Source organism: Diaporthe batatas (genome assembly GCF_019321695.1).
Source record: "Diaporthe batatas strain CRI 302-4 chromosome Unknown Contig00009, whole genome shotgun sequence".
In the NCBI taxonomy this organism is placed as follows: Eukaryota; Fungi; Ascomycota; class Sordariomycetes; order Diaporthales; family Diaporthaceae; genus Diaporthe; species Diaporthe batatas.
This window is the reverse complement of record NW_025408556.1, coordinates 1,276,669-1,302,149: the sequence shown is the minus strand read 5'-3', so window position 1 is coordinate 1,302,149 and position 25,481 is coordinate 1,276,669. Positions and strand designations below refer to the sequence as shown.

The 25,481-nt window shown below is 52.7% G+C and overlaps 6 protein-coding genes across 6 annotated transcripts; 5 read left to right on the top strand and 1 right to left on the bottom strand.

Annotated features, from left to right (window-relative positions):
* Positions 1 to 39: 39 nt before the first annotated feature.
* On the top strand, positions 40 to 1,945 carry KVR01_008174 (uncharacterized protein). The gene is made up of 2 exons (XM_044781485.1): positions 40 to 704; positions 805 to 1,945. Exons 1-2 carry the CDS (start codon positions 431 to 433, stop codon positions 1,212 to 1,214), a joined length of 684 nt encoding a protein of 227 aa, XP_044643152.1. The 5' UTR covers positions 40 to 430; the 3' UTR covers positions 1,215 to 1,945.
* Positions 1,946 to 2,016: 71 nt separating this feature from the next.
* On the top strand, positions 2,017 to 4,931 carry KVR01_007872 (uncharacterized protein). Its single transcript, XM_044783121.1, has 2 exons — positions 2,017 to 2,818; positions 2,887 to 4,931. The coding sequence occupies exons 1-2, from the start codon at positions 2,270 to 2,272 to the stop codon at positions 4,738 to 4,740; spliced, it is 2,403 nt and encodes an 800-aa protein (XP_044642850.1). The 5' UTR covers positions 2,017 to 2,269; the 3' UTR covers positions 4,741 to 4,931.
* Positions 4,932 to 7,624: 2,693 nt separating this feature from the next.
* On the top strand, positions 7,625 to 8,816 carry KVR01_008019 (uncharacterized protein; the record flags this gene model as incomplete). The annotated part of the gene is made up of 4 exons (XM_044784849.1): positions 7,625 to 7,971; positions 7,996 to 8,058; positions 8,119 to 8,661; positions 8,762 to 8,816. 4 exons carry the CDS (start codon positions 7,625 to 7,627, stop codon positions 8,814 to 8,816), a joined length of 1,008 nt encoding a protein of 335 aa, XP_044642997.1.
* A 3,545-nt stretch (positions 8,817 to 12,361) lies between these two features.
* On the bottom strand, positions 12,362 to 14,111 carry KVR01_007837 (uncharacterized protein; the record flags this gene model as incomplete). The annotated part of the gene is made up of 3 exons (XM_044783938.1): positions 12,362 to 13,056; positions 13,195 to 13,861; positions 13,980 to 14,111. The coding sequence occupies 3 exons, from the start codon at positions 14,109 to 14,111 to the stop codon at positions 12,362 to 12,364; spliced, it is 1,494 nt and encodes a 497-aa protein (XP_044642815.1).
* A 6,048-nt stretch (positions 14,112 to 20,159) lies between these two features.
* On the top strand, positions 20,160 to 22,741 carry KVR01_008079 (uncharacterized protein). The gene is made up of 3 exons (XM_044792650.1): positions 20,160 to 20,888; positions 20,965 to 21,784; positions 21,857 to 22,741. The coding sequence occupies exons 1-3, from the start codon at positions 20,719 to 20,721 to the stop codon at positions 22,574 to 22,576; spliced, it is 1,710 nt and encodes a 569-aa protein (XP_044643057.1). The 5' UTR covers positions 20,160 to 20,718; the 3' UTR covers positions 22,577 to 22,741.
* Positions 22,742 to 23,845: 1,104 nt separating this feature from the next.
* Positions 23,846 to 25,165, top strand: KVR01_008130 (uncharacterized protein; the record flags this gene model as incomplete). Its single annotated transcript, XM_044790262.1, has 4 exons — positions 23,846 to 24,124; positions 24,185 to 24,716; positions 24,779 to 24,846; positions 24,906 to 25,165. The coding sequence occupies exons 1-4, from the start codon at positions 23,944 to 23,946 to the stop codon at positions 25,163 to 25,165; spliced, it is 1,041 nt and encodes a 346-aa protein (XP_044643108.1). The 5' UTR covers positions 23,846 to 23,943.
* Between the last annotated feature and the right edge of the window lie 316 nt (positions 25,166 to 25,481).

The window sequence follows — 25,481 nt, the reverse complement described above, 5'->3', positions numbered from 1 at the left end:
TCGGGCATGCTACAGGGAAGGGGCGAGCTCCCAGGCCCTGTCGAGCCCTGCTCAGGGCCCGAATTCTGGGGTCGGGCGGGTAGCTCCACCACCTGGGCGAGGCGCAGGCCGTCCATCATCCGAGGTCTACCACATTGGAGTCCTGGGTACCTGGCAGGCCTGGGTGGTGCCGCATACATCTGTACTGTGTGAGGTGAGTGTCGACGCAACCATCACGCGACAACTGCGAGCTTTGGTTTTTGGGAAAACACCACCAGTCCTGTCCTGCCTCTTCTAGCTCTCACTCTTTCTCTGTATCTCTCGCTCTTGCTTCTTGTCTGCTCCCCCGCCCCCACGTCTCCGCCCGTGAATAGCTTCAACTTTATTGCTCTCCTCGCAGGGCAGCCAGCAGCAAGAAGCAGCAACACCAGCAGCCAGACCAGCAGCCACGATGGGAATCATCAAAAAGACCTTCTACACGACCGTCCTCACGGGCACTGCCTTTGTCGGTTACGTCGCCGGCTCCACCTCCATCATCCGCCCGCTGCCCCGCGACGACCCCATCTGGAAGAGCAACCCATACAACCGCTACAACGTGCAGAACAACCCCTCGACCCAGGATGTCTGCATCAAGCGCATACCAATCTCCAAGATCCGCCCCGAGCTCCTGCAGCAGGATGGCGCACTGGCGCTTGAGTTCTGCCGTGGTGTCTGGGCCGGCTGGGGTGAGCTCCCCTTCGCTTCTTCCCCTCCATTTCTTTACGAGACAGGTGCAATGAGAGAACAGTCAAACACGTGCTGACCATGCCTCGCACCACCAAACAGGCTACAGGTCCCAGCGCCGCATCCTCGCCAACAAGTACCAGGCCGACACCCCCGACCACCTCTGGTCCCCCCGCGACCTGGCCACGTCCAACTACGAGCCCGGCACGCGCATAACAGACCACTTCGAGGTGGTCGAGAGGACGCCCTCGGCCATCACGGTCCGCTGCGGCGACAGCCCCGTGCGCAGCCCCGGCCCCCGCGAGAGCGACGGCATCTTCGTCATGTACGCCGAGGTCGACAAGGAGCGGGGCGAGGTCGAGCTGGGCCTCAAGAGCTGCTTCTTCGACTCCAAGAACAAGCACGACGGCATCCTGGGGCCCATGCCCAAGTACATGGAGGCCGCCCACCAGTGGTACTCGAGGCTGTGGATGGTCAGCGCCAGCCGCTGGGTGACCAAGGGCTTCTTCTGATGGTCGGGTCTGGAGCACTGCGCTTTTCCTTCAGGCGCATATCGGTCTGCTTGGTGGTGATGGGTCGGGGTCGGTTATGGAGGATCTGAAAAATGGTCGCGTACGGGACAAACAATTGGCTATTCATGGCAACAGCGTTGGGCATGGTTCGGGGCTGCCAGCCGCATGTTTAATGGAGCGACATTCATATCGTGCTGGAAGAAGCGATGGTGCTGTTGTCCAAAAATTTGTACAATACGTTCAAGGTCGACGCAGCCAAATTACAAATTAAAAAAATGTTTCGGAGCGGCCAGCCACGACGGCGAGTCAGCCAGTGATGCTGTCAGCAACGCAGCAAGCCGTCATCATCCAACGCCAATTCGACCGATTGCAAGAGTCAGCGACGTCTCACGGTTCACCACCCACGCAGATATGAGACATGCAATCATGCTGCTTGACCATGCATACGAAGTCACATCCTGAGCGTGTCCCATCGGCTACCCGGGAGGGCCGGGAGGGGGCGTCGTCGTCAGCCGCGTAAACAACGGAGGCCAGAAACAAGACCTCCGGTCCGAGCATGTCCTCCGCACGGCAGCATCTGCCGGACCGATACAACAACAGGAAGCGATCATCCCTGGCAGCGAGCACGGATGCGAAAAGGCTCGAAGGCTGGAAGCCCAATTGGCAATGGCCAACCATTCTGCCTGTAGGCTTGCATTAGACCGTTTGTGGCATGTCCAACCGGGTTTGGCTTTCCCGTCTCTCACACAAACAGCCTGGCAGCCAAAGAGAAGCATCGATATCGGCGGGGGGCGTGTGCTCGGGCGGATCTCCGATAAGCATTCCCGCCCTGGCGGACCCTCCAACCCTCCAACCCTCCCGATTTTGGCTGTGACTTTCTCCCTTTAACATCCAAATGCGGTAAGCGGATTTCTGCAGGCGCAGCGGTCATGACAGACAGTACCCAGGTAGTGAAAGCTACATGTTTCGCATCTCCCAACTATATCTTGCCGGCCCGTCACCACATTATCTTCAGGCCTCGAACTCTTAATTAGCCATTTGCCGTCCTCTCTCGCATGGGATTTTGTTGTCCCTTGGGTCGACCCGGAAGAGACGAATATAATAAACGCACTTCAAGCCATCATCTCACACTGCCACAGCCACTGACTAACTCACCCACTGCCTTCTTGCTCCTCCCGTTTAGCCTGATACCTGGGTACCCAGGTAGACACCCTTTACCCTTGAATCCTGCCACATCACCTCACCTCACCTCACCTCCCCTCTCCTGTCCTACTGTCAACATGACGGCCAACGACACCACCACTGCCACGGCGTCGGAGCCGGCAACCCTCAACCAGACAAAGACTGCCACCACTTCCAACGGCACCTCCCGCAAGTCAGCACCCTCGCACCCTCTTGGCCCCCTGACCGCAAGTGAGATATCCAAGTCGTCAGACCTGATCAGGGCACAATGGCCCGAGGGCACAAGGTTCCAATTCAAGGTCGTCACCCTCCTGGAGCCACCAAAGGCCGACCTCGCTCCATACCTGCAGGCCGAGAGGGCTGGCCGGCCAGTCAAGCCCATTGACAGGAAGAGCCAGGTCGTGTACTACCTGAGGAACACCGTAAGCAAACCCGCAATCGGCGCACCTGCCCCTCGATGCTTCCGGCCAAAAAGCTAATTCGCCACCAGGACAAACTCCACGAGGCTGTTGTCAACCTCAGCACATCCAAGGTGGAGAGCAACGTCCGGCTCGGCCCCTTCATCCATGCTCCCGGCGATGGAGAAGAGCTCATCGAGATCGAGAAGGCGATGCTGGCAGACCCCGGCGTCCAGGCCGAGATCGAGAAGCTGAAGCTCCCCGAGGGCAGCGTGGTCGTGTCTGACCCCTGGATCTACGGCTCTGATGGCGTCCACGACGGCCTCTTCTCCGACCACAAGCGGGTCAAGCAGTGCTTCCTGTACATGCGCGACCCACAAAACTCACAGGAAGAGGATGGATGTCACTACGCATTCCCGCTCCCCATCTCGCCAGTCGTGGACACGGTCGATTACAAGGTCATCCGGATTGATATCATGCCTACGGGCAAGGACTCAACCGTGAAGCCGCTCGAGGCATGGAAGGGCCCCGTGCCACCCAACGAGTACATCCCCGAGGCACAGCCCAACGGGCTTCGAAAGGACCTCAAGCCGCTGCGGGTAGTCCAGCCCGAGGGGGCAAGTTTCACAGTCGAGGAGTACAGCGAGGACGGCCTGGGCAAGGTGCTCAAGTGGCAGAAGTGGGAGTTCAAGGTCGGCTTCAACCAGCGCGAGGGAATGGTCCTGTACGACGTCCACTACGACGGGAAACCCCTGTTCTACCGACTCTCCCTCTCAGACATGGCCATCCCCTACGCAGACCCCCGCCACCCCTTCCACAAGAAGCAGGCCTTCGACCTAGGCGACGTCGGCGCCGGCATCATGGCCAACAACCTCAGCCTGGGGTGCGACTGCCTGGGCTCCATCTACTACATCTCGGGCGTGCTGGCCGACACCGAGGGCAGGCCCCAGGACTACCCCAACGTGGTCTGCATCCACGAGCAGGACGCGGGCCTCCTGTGGAAGCACACCAACTACCGCACCGGCCGCGCCGTCGCCGTGCGCAACCGCGAGCTGGTCCTGCAGTCCATCCTGACCGTCAGCAACTACGAGTACATCCTCGCCTGGAACTTCAGCCTCGCCGGCGACATCACCTACGAGGTGCGCGCGACGGGCATCCTCTCCACACAGCCCCTCGACCTCGGCCTGACCAGGGAGCCGCACCCCTACGGCACGGTCGTGCACCCGGGCGTCCTGGCCGCCTACCACCAGCACTTCTTCTCCCTGCGCGTGGACCCCATGATCGCGGGGCCCGACAACCAGCAGGTCGTCTACGAGGAGGCGCACGCGATCCCGCGCGACCCCAGGGAGAACCCGCACGGCGTCGGCTACACGGTGACGCGCACGCCCGTCACGGCCTCGGGCGGCTACGACCTCGACACGGCGCGCAACCGCACCTTCAAGCTCGTCAACACGGGCGTGAGCAACGCCGTCAACGGCGCCAGCGTCGCCTACAAGATCCACGTCCCGCCCATGCAGCCCATCCTCGCCGACGCCGAGAGCTACCACAGCCGCCGCGCCGAGTTCGCCGACCACAGCATCTACGTCACGCGCTACGCCGAGGGCGAGCTCTTCGCCGGCGGGTACTACACGAACCAGTCGCGCGGCGGCGCCGGCGTGCGCGCCTGGGCCGGGCGGCGCGATGACCTCACCCCGAGCTCCGGCGCCAGCCCCGTCGTCTGGGTCCAGTTCGGCATCAACCACATCCCCCGCGTCGAGGACTTCCCCGTCATGCCGATGGAGATGATCAAGGTCACCATGCGGCCCGTCAATTTCTTCGACCGCAACCCGGCGCTGGACGTGCCCCCTAGCCGGCAGGAGGTCAACTGCAGCGTGGGCCTGAACGGGGTCGTCGATGGGGTTGCTGAGCTGAAGGTCGGCGAGGAGGGGAAGCCTTGCTGCTCATAGGATTGTCACGGTTGAGGAAGGTGTGGCTTCACCGCCATTGTTATTTGCTTGGGATTGTGTGTGTCGGGGCTGCTTTGGCCTGTCCCTGTTGGAGTCTAAGGTGTTGTTCACTGGCAGTGGCTATGATATAAATCTGGTAATGTCCACGGATGCCATGAAATGTTGCATGAATATATCATATTTGTAATGTCGTTGTGCTACTAGACCATGTCTGGCTTCGTAAACATTACGTGTCTTCGCCTCTCCAGGAGTTATAGCGCTTGCTTTCATCCGTGGACGATTGAAATTCTTCTTGGGCTGTGATCCCGACTGAACAGGACCATTGAATGTGACAAAGGCCACGTGATCTATTGCATAGTTAGGATCTCATTTGTCAAAGGTTGAAACCTGGGAAACGATTCGAAAACTCGTGTAAATCGATTTCTACATACGTGCCCAGATATCTTCCTCGGTTCCGGCCGTGAAAGCCTGTTTGATCCGAGATCTATCCCCCATGGCCGCCCATGGTCCAATATCCTCAATTGTGTGGTTTCGCTTCTATTCCGTATACATCCAAGGATATACATGGCGCCTTCATACAGTGGTAAGCACTCAAGACCCAGCACTTGGAAAGAATACATTGTCGATAACGATTTATAATATCCTTAATTATAACCTTGTTTAAACTTAATATAAAACAAATGACTAGTATTAAGAAAGGTTGCCTAAAAAACCTACAAGTGCAGAGTGTACATAGGAGCTAATAAGTAGTTTTATTTTTAATCCCTATATATATAAAATATATATAGCACCTTTATATAATAGTAAATACTTAAAATTTAATATTTAAAGAAATATAATATTAATAATAATAAAAAAAGAATATAATATATAGATATATAATTAAACCTTATATTATATAAATAAAGTTAAAAGGTATTAAGATGTTATTTAGGCTTTATGGTATAAGGGCTTAAAGTTTGTATTAAATAGAGTGGATTTAAAGAGTAGGGTTGTCTAAGGAAAAAAGGAAAAAAGGAAGGTTGCCCTTTAGGCTTTGGGGTGAGAGGTAATGGTGTGGTAGCCTTATTGATAAGGGGACCTGTAGGGACCCCTGTAGGGCCCACCTGCTATCCTTAACCCCTAGCTTTAACTAGTATTACTCTTAATAATATTATATTAAAATTATTAATATAAATAATTTAAGAGTTAATAGTTAATAAAATAGTTATATAATAAAATTAAATTAGTTTTTTAAAATAACTTTTATAAAAAAAAGAATTTTATAATATAAGACTTAATAAGTTAGTTCTTTCCTATTAATATACTTATTATATAATTATTTAAATTTACTTTTATTAAATAAATTAAATAATAATCCTTATTTTAAATATATAATTAATAAAATAATAATATTATAATAATAAACTTATTTAAATAAATTAAAACTTTTTAAAAGTTAAATAAAGTTTATTTATTATATATTAAATAAATATTATATAAAAAGTAGAAATTTAAATACTTAAAATTAAATTTTTTCTTTAAATATATTACTTTATTATTAAGGATTTATTTATTTTTATATAATATATAAGGAATATAATAAAAAAGAGAGCTTTATAAAGAAAGTTAATAATTTTATATATAAATAAATTTAAAAATATATATTAAATAATTGTTAACTTTATATTTAAAATATAGACTAATAGCTAGTTTAAAAGCTAAAAAAAATAATAAATAAATAAATAGTTAAATAAAAAATATAATGTAGTCGAAGCTAGGAGCCGATAAATAAATGCCTATTAATAATGCAGCTCCCACTCCCGGCCTTAACCCCCATGTGCCCCTTTCCCCCGTCAGACTATGCCGATGTATGCAACCCATTTTCGAGTATTACACACTTTCCCTTTCCCTATCACTTCATCATGTCCTCTCTGCTAACCGACACGACGCCAGCGATGTCCTGGCCATGACGAGCGGCTGATAAGTGTCCTTTAGACACGCCCACTGTCTGGATAGCTGGTACACGCCCCTGTTAGCTTCCTCGATGTATCACATTGTCCTCCATTTGACCGAATAATCGGGCCCTTGGTTCTATTTATACTATGAGTAAGTCAACATCAAACAGCCTATAGCCAAAGGCGATTTGTAAGATTTTGATTGGCCTTGAATCGTGAGCGACTCACCTCCCGAGGTCGGTTATGCAGATTCCGTTCATTCATTTTCGGAAATTCGATGTTGTCTGACATTCAAGATACCTACTTAAGTAGGTAATCACATGGGACCTTAGATTCACTGATCAGCCACACGCACTACAATAGACGCGGCTTCAAAAACTGGAACGAGGACTTTAACCCGCATTCCATTGTGAGGTTTCCACAAATTCAGGTGATGATATTGAATAATCTTCAAGCCCATTCCTCCAGCCGTGCGGGTTTGCCTCGAAATTCGAGCTACAGGGGGCATTAGTTACACTTGGTCGTCATCATGGATAAAATGCCATGCCATCCGAATGTGATGGAAGCACCATTCGCTCGTTCTTCCATGCGTAAGTTACTCGTGTGTAGTCAATTCCGGAGGAGCTCATGGCAACAGTATAATTAAATTTCTATTGAGGCCGCTGTGCACGTGGCCGATTATAATTTGCTGGGCTGTCTGTGGCGCAGGAAATCTGACATGCATGACGGTGTAACACAACTTTGCACATGTGTGCAGTCCAGCCGCCTTATCAACTAGGCACCAGTTTTCCCCCTCTTCCCATCAAATGAATCTGTCGTTTCTATTCCTCCAGTGACCCCACTGCCAACTGACTCAATCTTTCGTCTCAACTGTACATCTCCAAGTGTGGCCATATCCGCCAGTGGACCGAGCCCAGTCCGCGCACTTCCAACGAAACACCAACACAATGTCCGGGCTCGAACCCCTTGTGGCCCTGGGCCTCGCCTGCAACATCCTCCAGCTGATCGAGGTCGGCTGCAACACCATCAAGCTCACGAAGGCTATCTACCAGAGCAGCTCGCCGGCCATCGACAAGACACTTCAGGACAATGCTGCGGTTCTCAGCACCATCAGCGGTGAAGTCAAAGCGGCCCCGCGGCCGACAAATCTGTCCAAACTCGACCAGCGGCTTGTCGACACAGCCGACAAGTGCTTCGCTGCCGCACGCGATCTTGAAGAAGAAGTAGTCTTCCTGCTTAGCAACGCGAAGAAGAACCAGCTTGCGGCGACCCTGAAGATTGTCGCCAAGACAACGTAGCGCAAGCGACGCCTGGACAGGCTGAGGGAAAGCCTGGAGAACGCCGAGAAGCTGATGATGAAGACACTGCTTGCTCATCTATGGTAAGGCAAATCCTCTCTCTAGAAGTGATGAGTTTTATCCAACCTGAATTGATCGTCCAGGTCTCGAACCCGTACTGCCGAGCTTGATCTGAGCAGTGTTAAAGACGACCTTCGCACGTTCATTCAACAGTACGAATGTGGGAGCAGAGATATCAAGCAGCTCATCTCCAGAGAAAGCGTCGTCACTAGGGAGCACATATCTGCCTCGTCCCACAAGACCCTTGCGGCCATTGATGGGGTCCAAAATCAAATGACCAAGTTGGCTTTCGACGCGGACATGCAAGTGGACCAGGCGCAACGTGAACGTTTACTTCGGAGCCTGAAGTTCCCCGCTTTCAACGAGCGCAGAAATCAATTATCCCAAGCGTTTGAAAGTACGTTCGAGTGGATTTTCATGGGAGACGATGGCCCACAGCAGGTTGACCTGGATGAATCTGAGCTTGAGGATTCAGACTGGGATGACTCCGACCTTGAGGATCTTGATCTAGCAGACCCATCTGAGGCCCGCTGGGATCTTTTCTCAAATTGGCTCAGCTCCACGGCTGATACCTACTGGATAAGCGGGAAGCCTGGCTCCGGCAAGACGACACTGGTCAAATTCGTGTTGGACCATCCAAGGACAATCGCCTGTCTCAACATCTGGTCTCCTCGAGCTTTGATAATATCTCACTACTTCTGGCGCCCAGGCAACGCGATGCAACAGAATATCAAGGGGTTACTTTGCTCTCTTCTATACCAACTTTTGGACAGAAACCTAGCGGCTGCCAAACATGTCCTCCAGGGCATTCAGACCCAAGGCTTGGGCAGGAAAGACACAGATACGGACTGGTCCGTCCGTGAACTTCGCTCAATCTTCTTCCAAGTCTTACTTTCGTACGAGTCTCCGATTTGCATTTTCATCGACGGCTTGGATGAAGTTCATCCAAGTGATGGGCCTGACGAATTGCTCAACCTCATATTGCAGTTTCCTCTCGGTGGAAACGTAAAGCTTTGCTTGTCCAGCCGACCTGAGCCCATATTAGAACAGCGCTTGTCAGCCTATCCGCATCTCAGAGTACAGAACTTGACCAGGTCTGATCTAGAGCGATATGCTCGACACCATGTGAAACTCGCCCCGTCGGTCTTTTATGAAGCTCTACGCGAATGGCCCGTGGACAAAAGGGATCCGATCGAGTTGCTCGTGGACAAGGCTGAGGGTGTCTTCCTCTGGCTTGTACTTGCCACCAAGAGTATCAACAAGGGTTCCACATATGGAGACACGGCGGAGATAATCCGACAGAGAATTGACTCCTTGCCAGGAGATCTGACGAACTTGTATCACGATATGTGGCATAGAGTTTGCGAAGACAGCCCGAAAGCACACCGCCAGACTGCTGCGCATTATTTCCGTCTTATGCTACTTACTCAAGATGTCTCCGCCAGACAACTCCGGTTTAATTCATCCATACTCCACCTCACGCTCGCTTCAACTCCACTTGCAGACCGGTTGCTGGAAGCCATCGACGCCCCCTCTACCATTGTCACAGAAGAAAGACTGCTGAAGGCCTGCAGAGCAGTCGAGAAGAAATTGAATGCATACTGCTTTGGGCTCATTGAAACAAAAGCCTCATCTGAGGACGATGGCGTCATAGGTTGGTATGGCTCCCGTTATAACACGCTCTGGTCTCGCTATGGCCGAAGACGACTACACTTCATTCACCGGACCGCTCAAGACTTTCTTTTGGATACAGTGGACGGTGCTCAGATTTTGAATCACGATTGCACGTCGGAAGCCTCGCTTTTCTTCGCTTGGGCCAGAGCTCATCTTGCAATTAGTCAACTCTTTACTGCGCGTGGCTCGCACCTGGTGCCGACAAGCCACATGCGTCACTACATAGCCCTTTTCGACTGCTTACCGATTGAAGTCACTTGCACTGGTAATCCAGACCGGTCGAAGACCATTTTCTATCTTGAAAAGTTGTGCAACTCGGGTCAGATGCTCCGCGGTTATGGCGATAAGATACGCTTGTGTAGGGGCATGGATTTCCTCATGGCTTCCGCAAGGATTCAGGACGAGTACACCCTGCCAAGGCCGAGACTCTCAACCTTTTCCAAAGCAACAATTTCTGAGATTCTTTTAAACGTCGTGGAAGACTATCCTGAACTTTATTATGGTTTACCCTGGCCCCGCAAGCACTCCAGTGAACCATTAATCATGATGCTACTCTCTGAAGGGGCGGATCCGAACTGGCGTGGCCATACATTTTTCGCAACGGAGAACAATGCCTTCCAATATCCCGATGTTCGAACACCATTTACGGAGTACCTGAACGCCATGATGCGGGGGATGAGACAGCCCCGGAGCAAGGAGTGGATCGCCCTTTTGTTTAAAAACCTGCACGGTTTTCTGTCTCATTCAGCAAATCTCGACGATACAATCTATCGAGCCTTGGTTTACGAAGTGTCGACCAGTGGCTTCCACAAAGCCTACTGGTCCCGATCCGTGACGCAGGGACTCAATACTAGGCCCTGGCTATCTCGAGGCGGAATGCATCACCACGAGCTAGTAGTTGCATTTCCAGCATATGTTGTCGTGAAGGCCCTGGTCGAAGAGCTAGATGCGGAGCTTGAGCACTCATGGGGCCGAGAAGACTCGGTTTATGATGAAATGGTCTCGCTCCTGGCAAGAAACCGTGAGTATTTGGACAGTAGGTCTCAGTGGGAGGATGGCCACGTCATTGGCATGTTTACCGTAAACTACGGAGACTTTGAAAAGCCTAACCAGGATGGTTCTATTCCAGAGCCAGTTTGGTACGTGCCAACGGAAGGTCACCCAGTCGAGGCTGCGAAAAAACTGATGAGAGAACTTCAAAAATGCTTGTTACACCGGACGTTTCCGAACTCATCAGGCAGAACCATTTTCTATCTTGCACAGCAACTATGCTGGTGTCCACGCACAAAAGCTCGTCTTGAGATCGCCGAGTCGCTCACTGAGCTTGGAATCATTACTTCAGTTGATTATGAGAGCGGGAATATTCAGCACTGGGTCGACAAGTTCCAGGCAGGGATGTTCACAGATGGGAAGAGTTTCGACTAAACTGAGGCTTCGCAGGACCTGAGCACAATCCCAGCAAGATAGATATAATTTGTGCCTCATTTCTCGCAATTTACCACACGAGCGTCACGAGGCTGAGGCCACGTCACCTACCATATTTTCCCCACTATTACTATCGACACTGTATGATTTTCCAATTTCTGGGTCTCGGGCGTTTAGCACTGTACGAAGGCGCCATGTATACGGAATAGAAGCGAACCCCGGTAACGAGATGAAGCCGGGTGCGTCAGACCATTTTCAAACTGGCACCAGGTGCTGTGTGAAGCGACCCCCGATAGCTCGCTCTATTGGACAGGTCATGAGATCAGGCAATTAATTCAAAGCAGACCTTAGATGCCCTCAAACCCAGCAGATCGACCGAACACACTCACATGCGCACACAAGAGCAACAGACTGTCACCATATCAACGGATAAACTCCATCATGACCAAGAAAGTATCTCAATTCACCACCCATGTCTCTCTAAAGCGCAAGCTATCAACAATTAAACGCCCCGATGGAAAAAAAAAGGCAAAGGCACCATTCCCAAAACCAAACCTGAACGCCGCGACCGTTCAGACCGAACACGCCCCATCGGCACCTGGGCAACTGGAGGCTACTCTTCTTTCCTAGACCCGTGCGACAAGCGCGAACAGGCTAACCCGGTAGCCAAGATCCGATAAACCCTTTCGAAGTGATCCAACGAGAAGCTGCCAAACCTGACGGCAATAATGACACATACAGAGAGGCCCGGGCCCCTAATTTTGAAGTCTTGTAATCTTTCAGTGGAAGAAGTGCAGATGCGGCCACTACTTAGACGCTGATAGAAGATGATTTGACCGCTGGGAGGTTCATGAATGCAGCCATGTTTGCTGCTGTGGATGAAGATGGGAAAGGTCAGGATCGGCGGTTCTTGACCGTGCGTTCGGTCGTCTGTCGCTTGGTCGCCTGTGCTCATCCCTGCTGAATTCCACGTTGACGGCCCGTTTAGCCTTCCACCCTAGAGCTCTAATCCCGCATTCCGGTTCTGTTGGCGAGGATATCTTCAATTCGTTTCCGCGCTCATTTGGCAGACGCATAACCACCACTCAAAATGCGTTCCTCCGACCCCCACATGGTATTCAGCGAACCACCAAAGCTCCAAGCCCTCATGCTCCTCGAGCCCAACCTCGTGGAGGGAGTCAACAAGAATTTCGGCCGGCCGTCACAGCGCCGAGGCTTCAAGCCCCTCTAGCTCGGAAAAGCCCGCGCGGCGGTCGAGAAGCGTCGCAGGAGGTCAGGCAGTTCGCCCCGGTTCAGGGTGGCGAGGGCCTCGCGGACCTCCTCGAGCGTAATCTTCTCGCGCTTCGTCTCCTGGATCCAGTAGCGGAAGGGGCCGAGGTTGGCCTGAAGGGCGGTGCCGAGCTCCATGCAGCGCTCCATCCGGTTGTGCTCGTTGTGCATGCGCGTATAGTGCGTAACTATCTTACTGACATCTCGCAGGGGCCAGGACGAGGGCTCGGAGGGCTGCTTGGGCGGCGGTGCTTGTAGGTACTTCTGGGACGTGCACAGCGTGCACATCCAGTGGCCAAGCCGCTGGTAGGCGCTGCCCCCTGGGCCGGTCTCGTCGGCGGTGCCTCCGGGGGTAGTGCGGGCGGCTCCCGCGCTGGAATTGGGCTGTGATTGTGCGCTGGCGCCCCTGGCAGAGATGGATGGGACGGTCGGGGTGGACGGGGCCGGGGCAGCCAGGACAGAGGTGTTGGCGTGACCGGCGGCAGAGCCATTCTCCACGGCGGTATCCTCGTTAGTGGTATCGCCGCTATGAACCACGTTGCCGGGATCGACTGCCATCCTAGTGTCCTCGTCGGCGGGGCTGCCAAGAGGTGAGCCGACCTCAACCCGAGGGCGCTTTGCCAGCGGGGCCGAGTCGCTCTTGTCGCCACTAGCTATAGACGAGGGGGTCAGGGTCAGCTCGAATCGGTGGCCATTTGCGCAGGTGACATGGAAGGTAGCATCTATCGAGAAAACAAGAAAAGCGCAACAATCAAAACACGAGATACAGGGGGCCTCGGTGTCAGACTTACGCGTCGCCACGGTGATCTCGTTGGGCAGGATGCGCTTAGCCCCGGCGCTCGCCAGAGCAGCAGCCTTCTGAGCGCTGATCGGGGGGCCCTGGGAGCCGGGGGTGGAAGAGGAACCACCCAGAGAGTCGCGCGCGCGGTTCTTAGATCCGAGGGGGCGGCCTGGGCCACGGCGCTCCTGGGGAGGCTCGGCACTCATGAAGAAGGCCTGCTGGGCAGGGTTGGGGGCATACATTGGCTGGTTGTACGCGGCTGGAGCAGGGCCGAAGCGGTAGTTGTGCATCTCGGCCTCTCGCATGTGGATGCGGTGGTTGATCTGGCGCAGCTGGTGGCCGAGGTCCAGCAGGCGCAGCTGGTAGGTGCGTGACTCGGCGGGCGTGATGTCAGCAAGCTCAACCTGGTGGCGAGTCCACTCAACATCGTAGCGCAGGCCGTCGCGATCCTCCTTGAGCTGGCGCAGCATGAGCTCGTTGATGTCGACGGGCGAGGCCTCGAAGTCAAAGCTGCCGCGACGTGGCAGGCGGGACCCAGCAGTGCCATTAGCCAGCCCGTTTGCAGCGGCGCCCGCACTGAGGCTGCCGTTGCGGCCGTCGTCGCCGCCCATGTCGGCATCGCCCTCTGCATCGGCATGTGGCGCGCTGGCCATCCTGCGACCGAACTTGGATGAGGTCTGAAAGGGCGCAGTGTCAGTCAACATTTCAAGAGTGGGTCTGATGAGCAGAGGCGACTCGGGAGATGAATTGTGGGCGTGGCGTGACGCAAAGACTGCATGCACGCTTGTCACTTACCTCGCCATGGAACGAGTCGGCAAAGTCGTGGTCGGTCAGGAGTTTCGTCAGAGACCCAGCCCGTTGCTGGACCTGGGCATCGTCGCCAGCTGCAACGGCCGGGACGGACGATGAAGCTGTCCTTCGAGGCATACTGGGCAATCGGCGATGCTCAGTGGCGGTGGCGGTGGTGGTGGTGAAGATGAAAATAAGAAAACCAGTTTGTCCCACCAGTCAAGGAGGGACAAGAACAACACCGTCGGGTCCCGTGCAGCTCACAGAAGAGGCAGTTGTTGATGGTTGTTGATGGCCGAGCGCAGTTGAGGGCTGAGGTAAAAAGGGGGAAGGAAGGGGGCGAAAGGTCGATTGACGCGGTTGCTGTTTTGGATTCCAATTCTGGCCCTTCGTATCAATTGTCCACCTGGTGATGCTCAAAAGTCGACAGGCAGGAATCAAAGTAAAGAGAAAGTGACTGGATGCAAATGTGTATGCAAGAAGGACAAGTGAGGATGCACATGTGACATGGGATGGGTGGGTTGTGAAATCAAATGGAAGTGGAAATGGAAATGGCAAACACCCAGTCTCAATCAGGGGCGGGCAGGTACGTGGATGGCGGCAGGGGTCACGGTGTAAGGTGAATGGATGGTTGTTGTTGTTGTGTTGTTTGATGGCGGCGGGCAGGTGAGGTGAGCTTGCAAGTTTGGGGAAAGAAGAAAAGAAAAGAAAAAAAAAAGTTTTTTCTTTCTCTATTTTTCTTGGTTGCCGGCGGGAGTTGCTTTCTGGTGCCCCCCCTGTCAAAACTGCTCCAGCCGGGGTCGTGCTTTCTTTCTTCCTTATTTCAAGTTTGGCTAAAGTGGCCCAGAACAGGAAAGACCAGGTGCGCAGACACATTCACTGGCTGGGCTGGGCTCCTTGCCTGCTGGTATGCTTTTTTCGCTGGCGTCGGACTAGCCCCACTTTTCAAGTTCCTCAACGTGCAAAGTTTCTCCCTGTGCCTACCGGTACTGTACTAGATCAATTCAACCTGCCAGTATCTCGCCCCGTGTGAGAAACAACTTGAACCGTCGAGGGGACCGCCAACACGGCTGCACCGATGTGGACTAGGGCGAGATGGTTCCCGCCGTGCTGCCAGACAGAGCTCCGATTGTTTTCTTTTGTTTTGTTTACTTTCTCGGTGGCAGCTCCTCTGTCGAGATGACTTCACCGGTGCTGCCCCTCCAGATCAAGCTTGACGGCAGTTGACCGACAGATTATGTTTCTGGTCCATCAGCAGACGGGATCGGGTGCCATCAATGTGACTTTAAATCGTCCAAATTGTCAACAGACGGGTAAATAAAAACCCAATCGTGAGCTGCGGCGGTTGTCGTCGAAAGGTGGCTGCTGTGGGCTGATGACTGCAGCTACCGCCTGGATCAAGCGATGTTGCGTCGACTCGGGCGATGCGGCAAACACGGAGCGTGTCGGGGAAAAAGAAAATTGGGGGAGGTTCGGGGCTTGGCCACGGGCCCAGATTTTTTTTTAACCTGTGTGAGACATCAACTTTAAAATCGCGCTGCTGCTTTGGTAATATTATTTCATCTTAGCCGATAATTTCTTGGTCCCCCCTCAAAATTCTCTTTTAAAGCTTAGTCAAGCGGAGATTTCCACCGGCCTATTACCTACCTGGATTATAAATGAGCAAACACAATCAAACACAGTCAACCATCCTATTGCCGAGTCCTCTTGGAATCCTCACTTCGAAAATCCATCTCCTTAGGCAGCTTTAAACTTCAAATCCCGCCACAACCCGGCAAATCTAGCACAATTAATGCATTCTCGGGACCAATCAATACCATGATGGCAGCAACATATCGTGTTTCCTCGAGGCTCCAGAATTATAGATCTACCATTTCATTAGCACTTCCTGCTGATTACAATTGCAGTCACTGACAGGATCAAAGAATTGATATAATACCTAGGTAAACACACGCAATTGACAACATCACGAGCAGGTCTTGAATATTCTTCGAAAGCACCGTGGGAGGCCACAGTTAGCTTTCACTTGCTGCTAATCCTTCTACAGAGGTCTGCATTGAACTTGCAACGTAGTTGAGCAGACCAGAAGTATTACCTGTGGCCAAACCTGGCCAGCATTGAAACACGCCAATCACTGCCTCTTCGTATCCTGCCTGAACGACGAGCTTGAATACTAATGCATTGCCAGGAATCTCTATCAGCGTGGGAAGAAAGCATCATGAGGCTCAGTCAAGTGGTTTCGTTTTTAATTCCCATACATGTAAAATGTAAGAGCTATATAACCCCTTCATACAATAGTAAACACTCAAGACCCAGCGTTTAAGAAAAATATAGTACCAGTACCAGTAGAAAGAGAATACAGTACATTTAGGGGTACATGGCTCAGCCTCGTGCCGTATAGACAAGGCTGGAAGGCATCGCTCCCGACGGCGCCGCTCACTAGAAAGCCGGCAAAGCAGTCATACGGCGAGACTAAAATAGTCTCTCCAAATGGCCCCTATAAGAAGAAGAATCCCACAACGTTTGAACCAGCCAAGAAAGCCGGTTCTTCCCCATCAGAGGCTTAGTCAATATCCTTCTGGAGATTGACTTGAAAGATATAAAATGCGCATCATACTTTCTGTGTTTCCCTCAAGTGCTAATCACATCTTCGAGGGAAGAGACACTTGGATGCTTTGTGTTTTCTCTATTGTACAGAGTGAAGTATTTTCGCTCTTGATACGTAAACATACTAGTAATGGAAGGCGTATGTATTTTTTTCATCGAGTAACATGACTATCTCAAATTCTCGCGCTCCCCACAATTACAATGCACATTCGCTGCATGGGGAGTCACATTTCTCCATTTCTCTGGTAATTCTTCTCTGCAGCTCTGGAGAGCGGCCAGAAGTCGGTGCTACCGTTGGCGCGGAGACCATACGGCACCACGTTGTTGACGGCTCATCCATTCATCCGACTCGGAGTCTTGCTATTCCGTGCACAGTGCGAAAGGGCAGGACAGACAAAGTGCGCTGCTATTCGTCTAGTACACACCTCGGGCTCTCACAAACTGAGGTCGTCTTTTCCTACTTGCACGTCAACACCCTCATGAAGGGGAGCTACTAGGCGGTCAGATGATTACATGCCCTAGAAGTACTAATTACAAGCATAGTTGATCTGGAACCCCTCTTGTTCGGATTTTATTTCCATGCATACTCTGAAAAGAGACCTAGTCTCGCCGTATGACTCCCTCGCGGCGTTAACGCCGTCGTTAAGACGGTACCCCTTAGCCTTGTCTATACGTTGTAAGGCTAAGGCTATAAGCACCTATCGTATTATAACTATTGTTATCGATATCGTATTCTTTCTAAGCGCTGGGTCTTAAGTGCTTACCATTGTATGAAGGCGCTATGTATGTCCTCGGACGTATCCAGAATATAAGCGAAACTAGATACTCTGAAAACATGAATTACGTTGTTATATTTCGATTGAATTCACAACCATTTAGAACTGCGAGTCCTAGTCAAGAGTGTTTTCCTTCTCCCCTCTCACTTTCTGAATATGGTTGTATCATATAACATGACTTCAATGTTCAAGGCACGACAGCGGTAGGGTGAGGTCTAAAAAGATTACTATGCACATTGAGCTACATGCTATTCCGGAGGATTTTACAGTGTATGTATGTATGACCATGGACCAATGGCTCCGTTACTAGGTTCAGCACATTTAGCACTAAATCAATACTATTGGAAATAGTGAGCTCACTAGCTGAGGGATAGGCTTCAGCATATAGCCGTGTGCTGCGGAGTTATGATCCAGGCCGACCATGGATCAAAGAGGAGATGTTAGCGGCATTTGAGGCTGTAGTCATATCAATGGTAAGATCATAGTCATGTTTAAATGTGATTCTGTCATCATCTAGACAAACGATTGCACCGGACACAAATATTTATAATAGCGTCCCACCTGACACTGACTGATGCGAGGCAACTTCTGGAAGGCTCGCGAACATCGAAGATGAGCAGAGAATATTACTACTAGACTCTCTACCATGAGTAGTGGTATTTTACTGAAGGTAAAGAAGGCCTATACCGGTCCTGTAGGAAGCCCCGTCCTCACAACGGGACGTTCAGAAAAATGTGTGCAACACTTTTCCTTTACTGAAGGCACGTAAAATAATGTGCCTCCCTGTGCCGTACCTAATGTGTCCGCTCTACTACCGAGATGAATATGCTCCGCTCATTGGACCAAGCACTAAATCCGGTCTGTTGACCTGATGACAAGGCATGTATATAGATGTTGCCGATATTTGCTTCGAATCAACTGATTCTACTTGTATCGCGCTTTTGAATCATCATTGGCATAGTATCGATACTGAGCCGCATCCAAAGCCGTCGACGTCTCAGCCTACAGAGAGCGCGTATGCTGATTCTACCTTGCCATTGCCACAATCCAGGATCCAGTCTGGTAACCCTGGCATTGGCGGTGACTCATCGGTCGGCCTTGCTGCGGGTGGCCTGGTAGGGGGCTCAGCCTTGCCCTTTCCTGCCATGGTTTTCTTGATGCCCGGAGTCTTGCGGCTAAGGCAGTTCCTTGTGTGGAATACTCATACTCTCGTGTTCAGACATACTTATTTTTGCGGCCTGAAGATATGGAGGTCTTGCTTTGCACATCCAAGGCGCCACATTGCCGAAGTTGTGGAATCAAATGAGTCTGGTGCATGCTGACCAGGCCCTTCAACCTACCGGGGCTCTGCTGCATGTTGAAGACCTCGAAAGGTATTATGATGCCGGTCTCTCCCATCTCGGGCCGCGCATGTTCTGATCTGGTGACCACAGGTGGAGAGTCTGGCTAAGCCACCCGTGCTCGAACATGTAGGTCTGTTTAGGAATATTTGTAGTCCGATCCGGCTTGCGGACCGTAAGGACTATCTTGGAGATCACACCGTGGAACTGGCTCGCCGATCAGCCCGGTCACTGTGTTCTATACATTCTATACATCCGTTGTCCATCTGATCAACCCGTATTGAGAATGTGGCAAAGCAAAAATCGCGTTACCACTCGGATGACTGGTGACTATATGCCACCTACCGGGAATTTCGGATATCATGGAGGTCCCAGTGGCCTCTATGGAAGGACCACTGTTTGCAGGATGACATGCAGAGATTTGAGTTCTCGGGCCCGAGAGCAGCCGAGTGATCCGGCCATCACGCTCCGTGAACTCCACCTATGTTGATATCTGTGACTATTGTCGCCTTGGATTTGCAGTACAACCACTGGCGTCGGGAAATTAAGCACCGACTGAGATATCTCATAATCACTCGACCGCTATTCGGCAGACTACTGGCAAGTGACGATCCAGCTTGGAGGCGTCCGCCAGTTTCGAAGTAGACACTGCATATGTTGATCAAGTTCAGTAAGAGATGAGGCATTGTGGAACTTGTCCGACAAAGTGTGCGGCGAAGGTTCGTAACTTCAATCGGTCCGAACTCGACACAGCCATGCTGTCGACAAGTGGTCTCTGGCGCAGGTTGACCCAGACACGCGGGTCCGCCCGTGGGAAGTGGGACCCACACGAGGAAACGACGGCGGGATTAAACGTTTGACCAGCCAGTCAGGAGGCGCGTGTTGCCGGGAGAAGGACCGGACGATCTGCGCGGGACCCCGTGGGCAACGACGAAGCTTGAGACAGGCCGTGTGCGTGGTGTCCGGGAAGCCGGGCGGGCACGGGATCACGATGATGATGGATCTCGGTGGCACCTCGGTGCGGCACAGGCCAGCAAGAGAAGGTCGTGCTGGCGATCACTACCAAGGTTCCTACGTGTCCGGTTCGAACAGTGCCTCACCCAAACGGGCCGAATTGGGTCTTGCTCTGGACGGGTGGGTTCCTGGGGAAGAAGGAAGGGAACGACGCTGCGTGATGTGCAGAGCCGGAGACGTGTCTGCGATGTTATTGGGTCATTGTCGAAACTGGGCCCGTCCGGCCTTGACTGCTGACAGCAATTGAATGACACGTTTGCGCACCCAAAGCCACTTACGATGCTATGGCAGGGCGGATGACGTTGACTATGCACTTTGGGGCTATGACGTCGTTGTTTTGATACTCGCGCCTGTGCCCGGTACATCCGGCTAACGAGTGACTGGGGTAGCTCTTCGGCACGAGCAACTTCTGCCAAGGAGGGTGATCATCGAACTAGCCGCACAGAGCCGCAAAGCAGAGACGGCTGGTTGTTGACGCTGCCCGGCAAGCGTGCCAATCAGCTCGCCCCCCCTGCATGGTCAGAGGGTCAGACATGACAAAAGAGCTGCGCTCGAGGGAACGGCTCTTCCGATATGTCGATGTCATGTTCGTCTGGGCGTGCGTACCAGAGGTGTGCCAGGTTTGCGTGTTCAGCACATGTGCACACAACCAGTCTTTTTCTCCCAAACCCCGTGGGCACCACTACTTCGGTGGAGGTTTTCCCCATATTTCCACACATGCAACCCCGTGGAGGAAATGCCCATCAATTATGGGGACGGTCTAAACCTTGGGTACTCGACTGTGCACTAACACTGCGCGAGCCTGGCCCTAATTCGGCCCTTTCAGAACTATACTCCTGTAGACGGTGGTATAATATTCACTTGTCCTCCCCACGACGTGCTTGACATTTCATCATCCCAGCTCGTCTCAACCATTCAACGCTGTCTACACCCATCGGCTCTGCTTTCCTCTTCTTTTTCTCCTACGATCGTCACACCAAACCCGCCAACTGAAGCCCGGCTCGCAAGATGTTGAGTCTAAATGGGCAGGTCACATTCGACCATGTAAACCCCAACTCCGAAACGAGCACTGATGCTCGACGAGACCTTGCCCATCTCGACTACTCCCCACTGAAGCGAGTAACAGCCCGCAGCTTCTGTATGGGCCTCCTCGTTTCTATGGGCGGTCTGATCTTTGGGTATGGGAGCCTATTCCGCCCTCCCGAGCTTAAAACTGCTTGTTTCACCCGCACAGGCGCTGACAGTAAAACACAGCTACGACACGGGACAAATCTCGGGCTTTCTGGAAATGCCCGACTTCCTACAGCGCTTTGGCGAGCAACAGCCAGATGGCACGTACGAGTTCAGCACCGTCCGCTCCGGTTTGATAGTCGGCCTGCTGTCCATCGGCACCTTGGTCGGTGCCCTTGTCGCCGCCCCTATCGCAGACAAATTTGGCCGCAGGCCGTCCATCTCTTTCTGGAGCGGCATCGTGGCTGTGGGGTTCGTCATCCAGGCCGCAGCGAGCAGCTCGTGGGAGCAGTTCATGGTGGGCCGGCTCGTCGCTGGCTTCGGGGTCGGCGCGCTTAGTCTCCTCGTGCCAATGTTCCAGGCCGAGACCGCTCCCCCATGGATCCGTGGTGCCCTTGTGTGCACGTACCAGCTGTTCATCACGCTGGGTATCTTCCTGGCCGCATGTTTCAACTATGGCACCTACACCCACCAGAAGGACAACTCCGGGTCGTGGCGCATCGTCGTTGGCCTGGGTTGGATCTGGACTCTGATCCTCGCCCTGGGTATATGGGGCTTCAAGGAGACACCCCGATATGTCTACCGCCTGGGGCGCACTGCTGAGGCCAAGGAGACCTTGCAGCGTGTCTACGGCGCCCCGGATAACCACTATGCTATCTTTGTGCAGATGGAGGAACTCGAGCACAAGTTCCGTGCCGAGATGGCCCAGAAGGGAACGGGCCCTATTGCTGGCATGATCGATATGTTCAAGGCCCCCAGAATGGCCTACCGGATTGCCCTCGGAATCATGTTGCAGATGTTCCAGCAGCTGACTGGTGCCAACTACTTCTTCTACTACGGAACGGTATGTGCATCCCAGCCCAGGCATGGCGGTGTTTGTCGATTAGATATCAATCAGGGCTAACTTCCGCGGCAGACGATCTTCAACTCGGTACAGATCTCGTCTTTTGTGACGCAGCTTATCCTCAACGGCATCAACTTCGGAGTGACCTTCATCGGCCTGTATCTCGTCGAGCACTACGGCCGACGCAAGTGTCTGGTAGCAGGCTCCATATGGATGTTCGTGTTCTTTATGGTGTTTGCATCTGTCGGCCATTTCGTCCTCGATGTCAACGAGCCGTCCAACACACCCGAGGCCGGTATTGCCCTCATCGTTATGGCATGTCTGTTCATCCTGGGATACGCGACAACATGGGGACCCATGGTATGGACACTGATCGCAGAGATCTACCCGTCCAAGTACCGCGCCAAGGGAATGGCCCTGGCGACGGCCAGCAACTGGACCTGGAACTTCCTCATCGCCTTTTTCACACCTTTCATCACCAAGGAGATCGACTTTGCCCTGGGCTACGTGTTTGCGGGCTGTAATTTAGTTGCTGGCATTTTGGTGTATTTCTTTGTGATCGAGGGCCAGGGCCGCACCCTCGAGGAGATCGATACCATGTACCTGGAGCGGGTGAACCCGATCAAGTCGGCCAAGTGGATCCCGCCATCGGCCGAAGAGATGGCCCGGATCAGACGGGAGGCCGGCCTGGACGAAACGCCGAGCGACGTCGAGAAGGAGACGGCGAGCAGCGACGGTGGCGTTTCACCGACGGAACCAAAGGTCAGGGGAGAGCACGCCGAGAACGTGTAGAGCAGTCCGTCTCATTATTGTATCAAGGAGCAACTTTGCAGCAACTTTGCAGCACAGACGGCGAGTGGAGGCTAGCTCAGGGATTCTCCGGGACCTGGATGGCCCCTGTCGGCGGCTCGACGGGCTGTTGCGCAAAGTAAAAGTTTAATTGAGTTGTACATTGTATATTGCTGCACAGGAACCAAGATTTGATTTGGATCCCACTGGCAGGTCCCACTTAATAAGTACACGGCATCCGTGCTTGATGTGCCCTCCAACATGCACCTCTCAAAACAAGCACGCCATGGGTTCAACAATGATCCTCCTCGCCTTCCAAGGCTGTCACCCACCCACACAGTGATGGTGTGAATAACCAACGTTGATAACGGAAACACTCGCTGCCGTCCAACAGGAGCTCGCGCCCACGTGGGCATCACGTGTATCTGTTGAACGTCGAAACATGAGTTGTGACACTGACACCCCCTCGTCCCCATGCCCACTCAGGTGGGCTGGCGGCAGTGCCTGAACACATGTGCAGATGTGGGGAATATGACCGGCGATGATTGTGCCTTGGCAATAATAAGTGACTGATGAATGCACTTCCCCCTCTGTGACCATCGGCTGCAGACCAATGGGCTGATCGCCGTGATTACTTCCCGGCCAGCCACCAAAGCCCGTGGGTGAGGAGGCGCGGCTGACCTCGGCTGGCGAGTCAGGATCCCAGGAACCGCCCTCAAACTGCTCAGGGCAATCCGGGCAGTGGCAGATTACGCGAGCGCCCACGACTCTGTGCAGCCCGGGTTACGACTTCAGGACCCGATAAAGTGGGCGATAAGGTAGCCAAAATACCATCACAGTGGGCAGCAGCCGGACATTCCTCACCACTTCGAGACTCGGCCCCTCCACCCGCCAAGTGGGCTTGGTCGAAGGGGGTGTGGGCGGTGGGAGCTGAGCACGGGCTATCAGTTCACTTCGGGCTTGGATTGTGCATGTCAACACAATAGTGTGTCTCCCTCCCAGGTGCCCAGCCTGCCAGCCTGCCCACTGCTGCAAATCCCCAGGTGCCTGGCATGGTTCGTGAACGCGGCCCATGCGGTCCTGCTGCATATGCAGGCCCACAAGCAAGCCCACACCCCAAGACCGGATGGACAGTCACTCACCGGATGTTGCCAGTTTGAGTTCGAACCGTGCGTACGTGCACCCACCTCGACAGCCGCGGCAGCTAGATATAAGCCTGCCCGGGCTGTCTGGGCAACCCATTAGGGGCCTCCCATCCCCGGTCTTGTTCGTGTTGGCCGTCCTTTGTTACTATGTTATCACGACCTTGGTGATACGCCTGTTCAAGCGATTTCCTGCTTTGGCTGGATGTTATCGATCGTGTTGCCAACATGTTTGTTCACGAATCCCTAGGTCACGATGCCTTGGGGGCCGCCAGCACCACCGACCACAGCAGCCGGGCATCGTCCGTGATGGCTGTAAACATCCTGTTCATATGCGTTGTCGCCATAGTCGTGTCACTGAGGGCCTTCACAAAACACTCAATGACGAGGAAGCTATACCTTGAAGACTGTGAGTGGGTCAAGACTCGATATATGACCGTCCTTATACTGACGACCCCTCCCACAATAGACCTCATGATAGCTTCCTCCCTGTGGTTCTTCTCGTTCTGCGCCGTGAACCTGGCGGCGGTGCCCGTCGGCTTTGGACAGCATGTATGGGACCTGCCCGGTGCCACGAGAGATGATCAGTTCGCCGTGGCAACCCGGGTCCAGAAACTAAACTACCTCGCCCTCATCCTGCTCTCGCCCGCCATCGTCCTGGCCAAGGTCTCCATCATCGCCATTCTCCTGCGCATCTTCCCCCAGCCGATGAAGTGCCTCCGCCTCTTCCTGTTCGCCACCGCCGGGCTCATCATCCTGTGCTGCACATGCCAGGCCTTCCTCGTCATCTTCCAGTGCTCGCCGGTCCAGTTCAGCTGGATGCTTGGTGGTCCAAACGAGGGGACATGCTATGGACTTGAGCCCATCGTGCTCACGTTGGGTATTGTGAACGTCGTTACGGACTTTGTCATTTGTTTTACTCCGATTCCGTCTTTCCTGAGATTGAAAATGCCGGCGGCACAGAAAGCATGTCTTTGTGCGCTGTTCCTCACTGGCTTGATGTATGTCACAACTTCTCCTGAGAAAGCTAAGCGAAAGTTATCAACTGACATTCTTCTCTCAGAGCCTGCGCCTTCAGTATCGTGCGGGTTCTCTCTTTGCGAGGACTGGCAAACAATATTGATGTGACTTGTGAGTCTTGGTGGCCCCCTTCCTCTGGGTGCATATTACTAACATGACGGTACTCCTAGTTGCCTCCGTTACTTACTACAACTGGTCTGTTGTTGAGACCGGATTCATCATTATTACTGGCTCTGTTCCATCGCTGAGGCCATTACTGGCAACTATTCTGCCAGAATTCTTCAAGTCGACCAACTTCCCTTCTTTATTCTCATCACAGCGGAGGAGCACATGGAAGGCTGTTAACTCATCCTCGTCGACGAGGGGGATGATTACGGTCACCAAAGATTTCGAGGTTACGGAGCTCAGGAAGGAAATTTCAGCTGCTTGAAGGAGATTGATTGTTGTCAAATATACCCTAATTTCTACCGGAATAGTATTCTGAAAGGCCTGGCCGAATTTGCATTTTAGAAATATGAGCTCGCTTCGGGTGTCTGATTCATCTAGTACTTTCCGCTGAGCTCCTATAAGATTGCCCCTATGTGCGAATCTCCTGCAGATAAAATAATCAGTCAACCATAACTTTAAGGCGTAAACGCTCTTTTCATATTATGGAGACTACCCTCAAGAGCCAGCCTGGGAACCTTTTATAGTGGAACCACATTGGTTTACTGTATTATATAACAGCTTCATCAAACACTTGAGGA

Excerpts from the sequence above, each read along its gene's own strand:
- KVR01_008174 (XM_044781485.1), top strand. The coding sequence starts at position 431 with ATGGGAATCATCAAAAAGACCTTCTACACGACCGTCCTCACGGGCACT. Across the intron at positions 705-804 it reads TGGTGTCTGGGCCGGCTGGG|GCTACAGGTCCCAGCGCCGC; the intron begins GTGAGCTCCCCT and ends ACCACCAAACAG.
- KVR01_007872 (XM_044783121.1), top strand. The coding sequence starts at position 2,270 with ATGGGATTTTGTTGTCCCTTGGGTCGACCCGGAAGAGACGAATATAAT. Across the intron at positions 2,819-2,886 it reads TGTACTACCTGAGGAACACC|GACAAACTCCACGAGGCTGT; the intron begins GTAAGCAAACCC and ends ATTCGCCACCAG.
- KVR01_008079 (XM_044792650.1), top strand. The coding sequence starts at position 20,719 with ATGTTGAGTCTAAATGGGCAGGTCACATTCGACCATGTAAACCCCAAC. Across the intron at positions 20,889-20,964 it reads ATGGGCGGTCTGATCTTTGG|CTACGACACGGGACAAATCT; the intron begins GTATGGGAGCCT and ends AGTAAAACACAG. Across the intron at positions 21,785-21,856 it reads ACTTCTTCTACTACGGAACG|ACGATCTTCAACTCGGTACA; the intron begins GTATGTGCATCC and ends CTTCCGCGGCAG.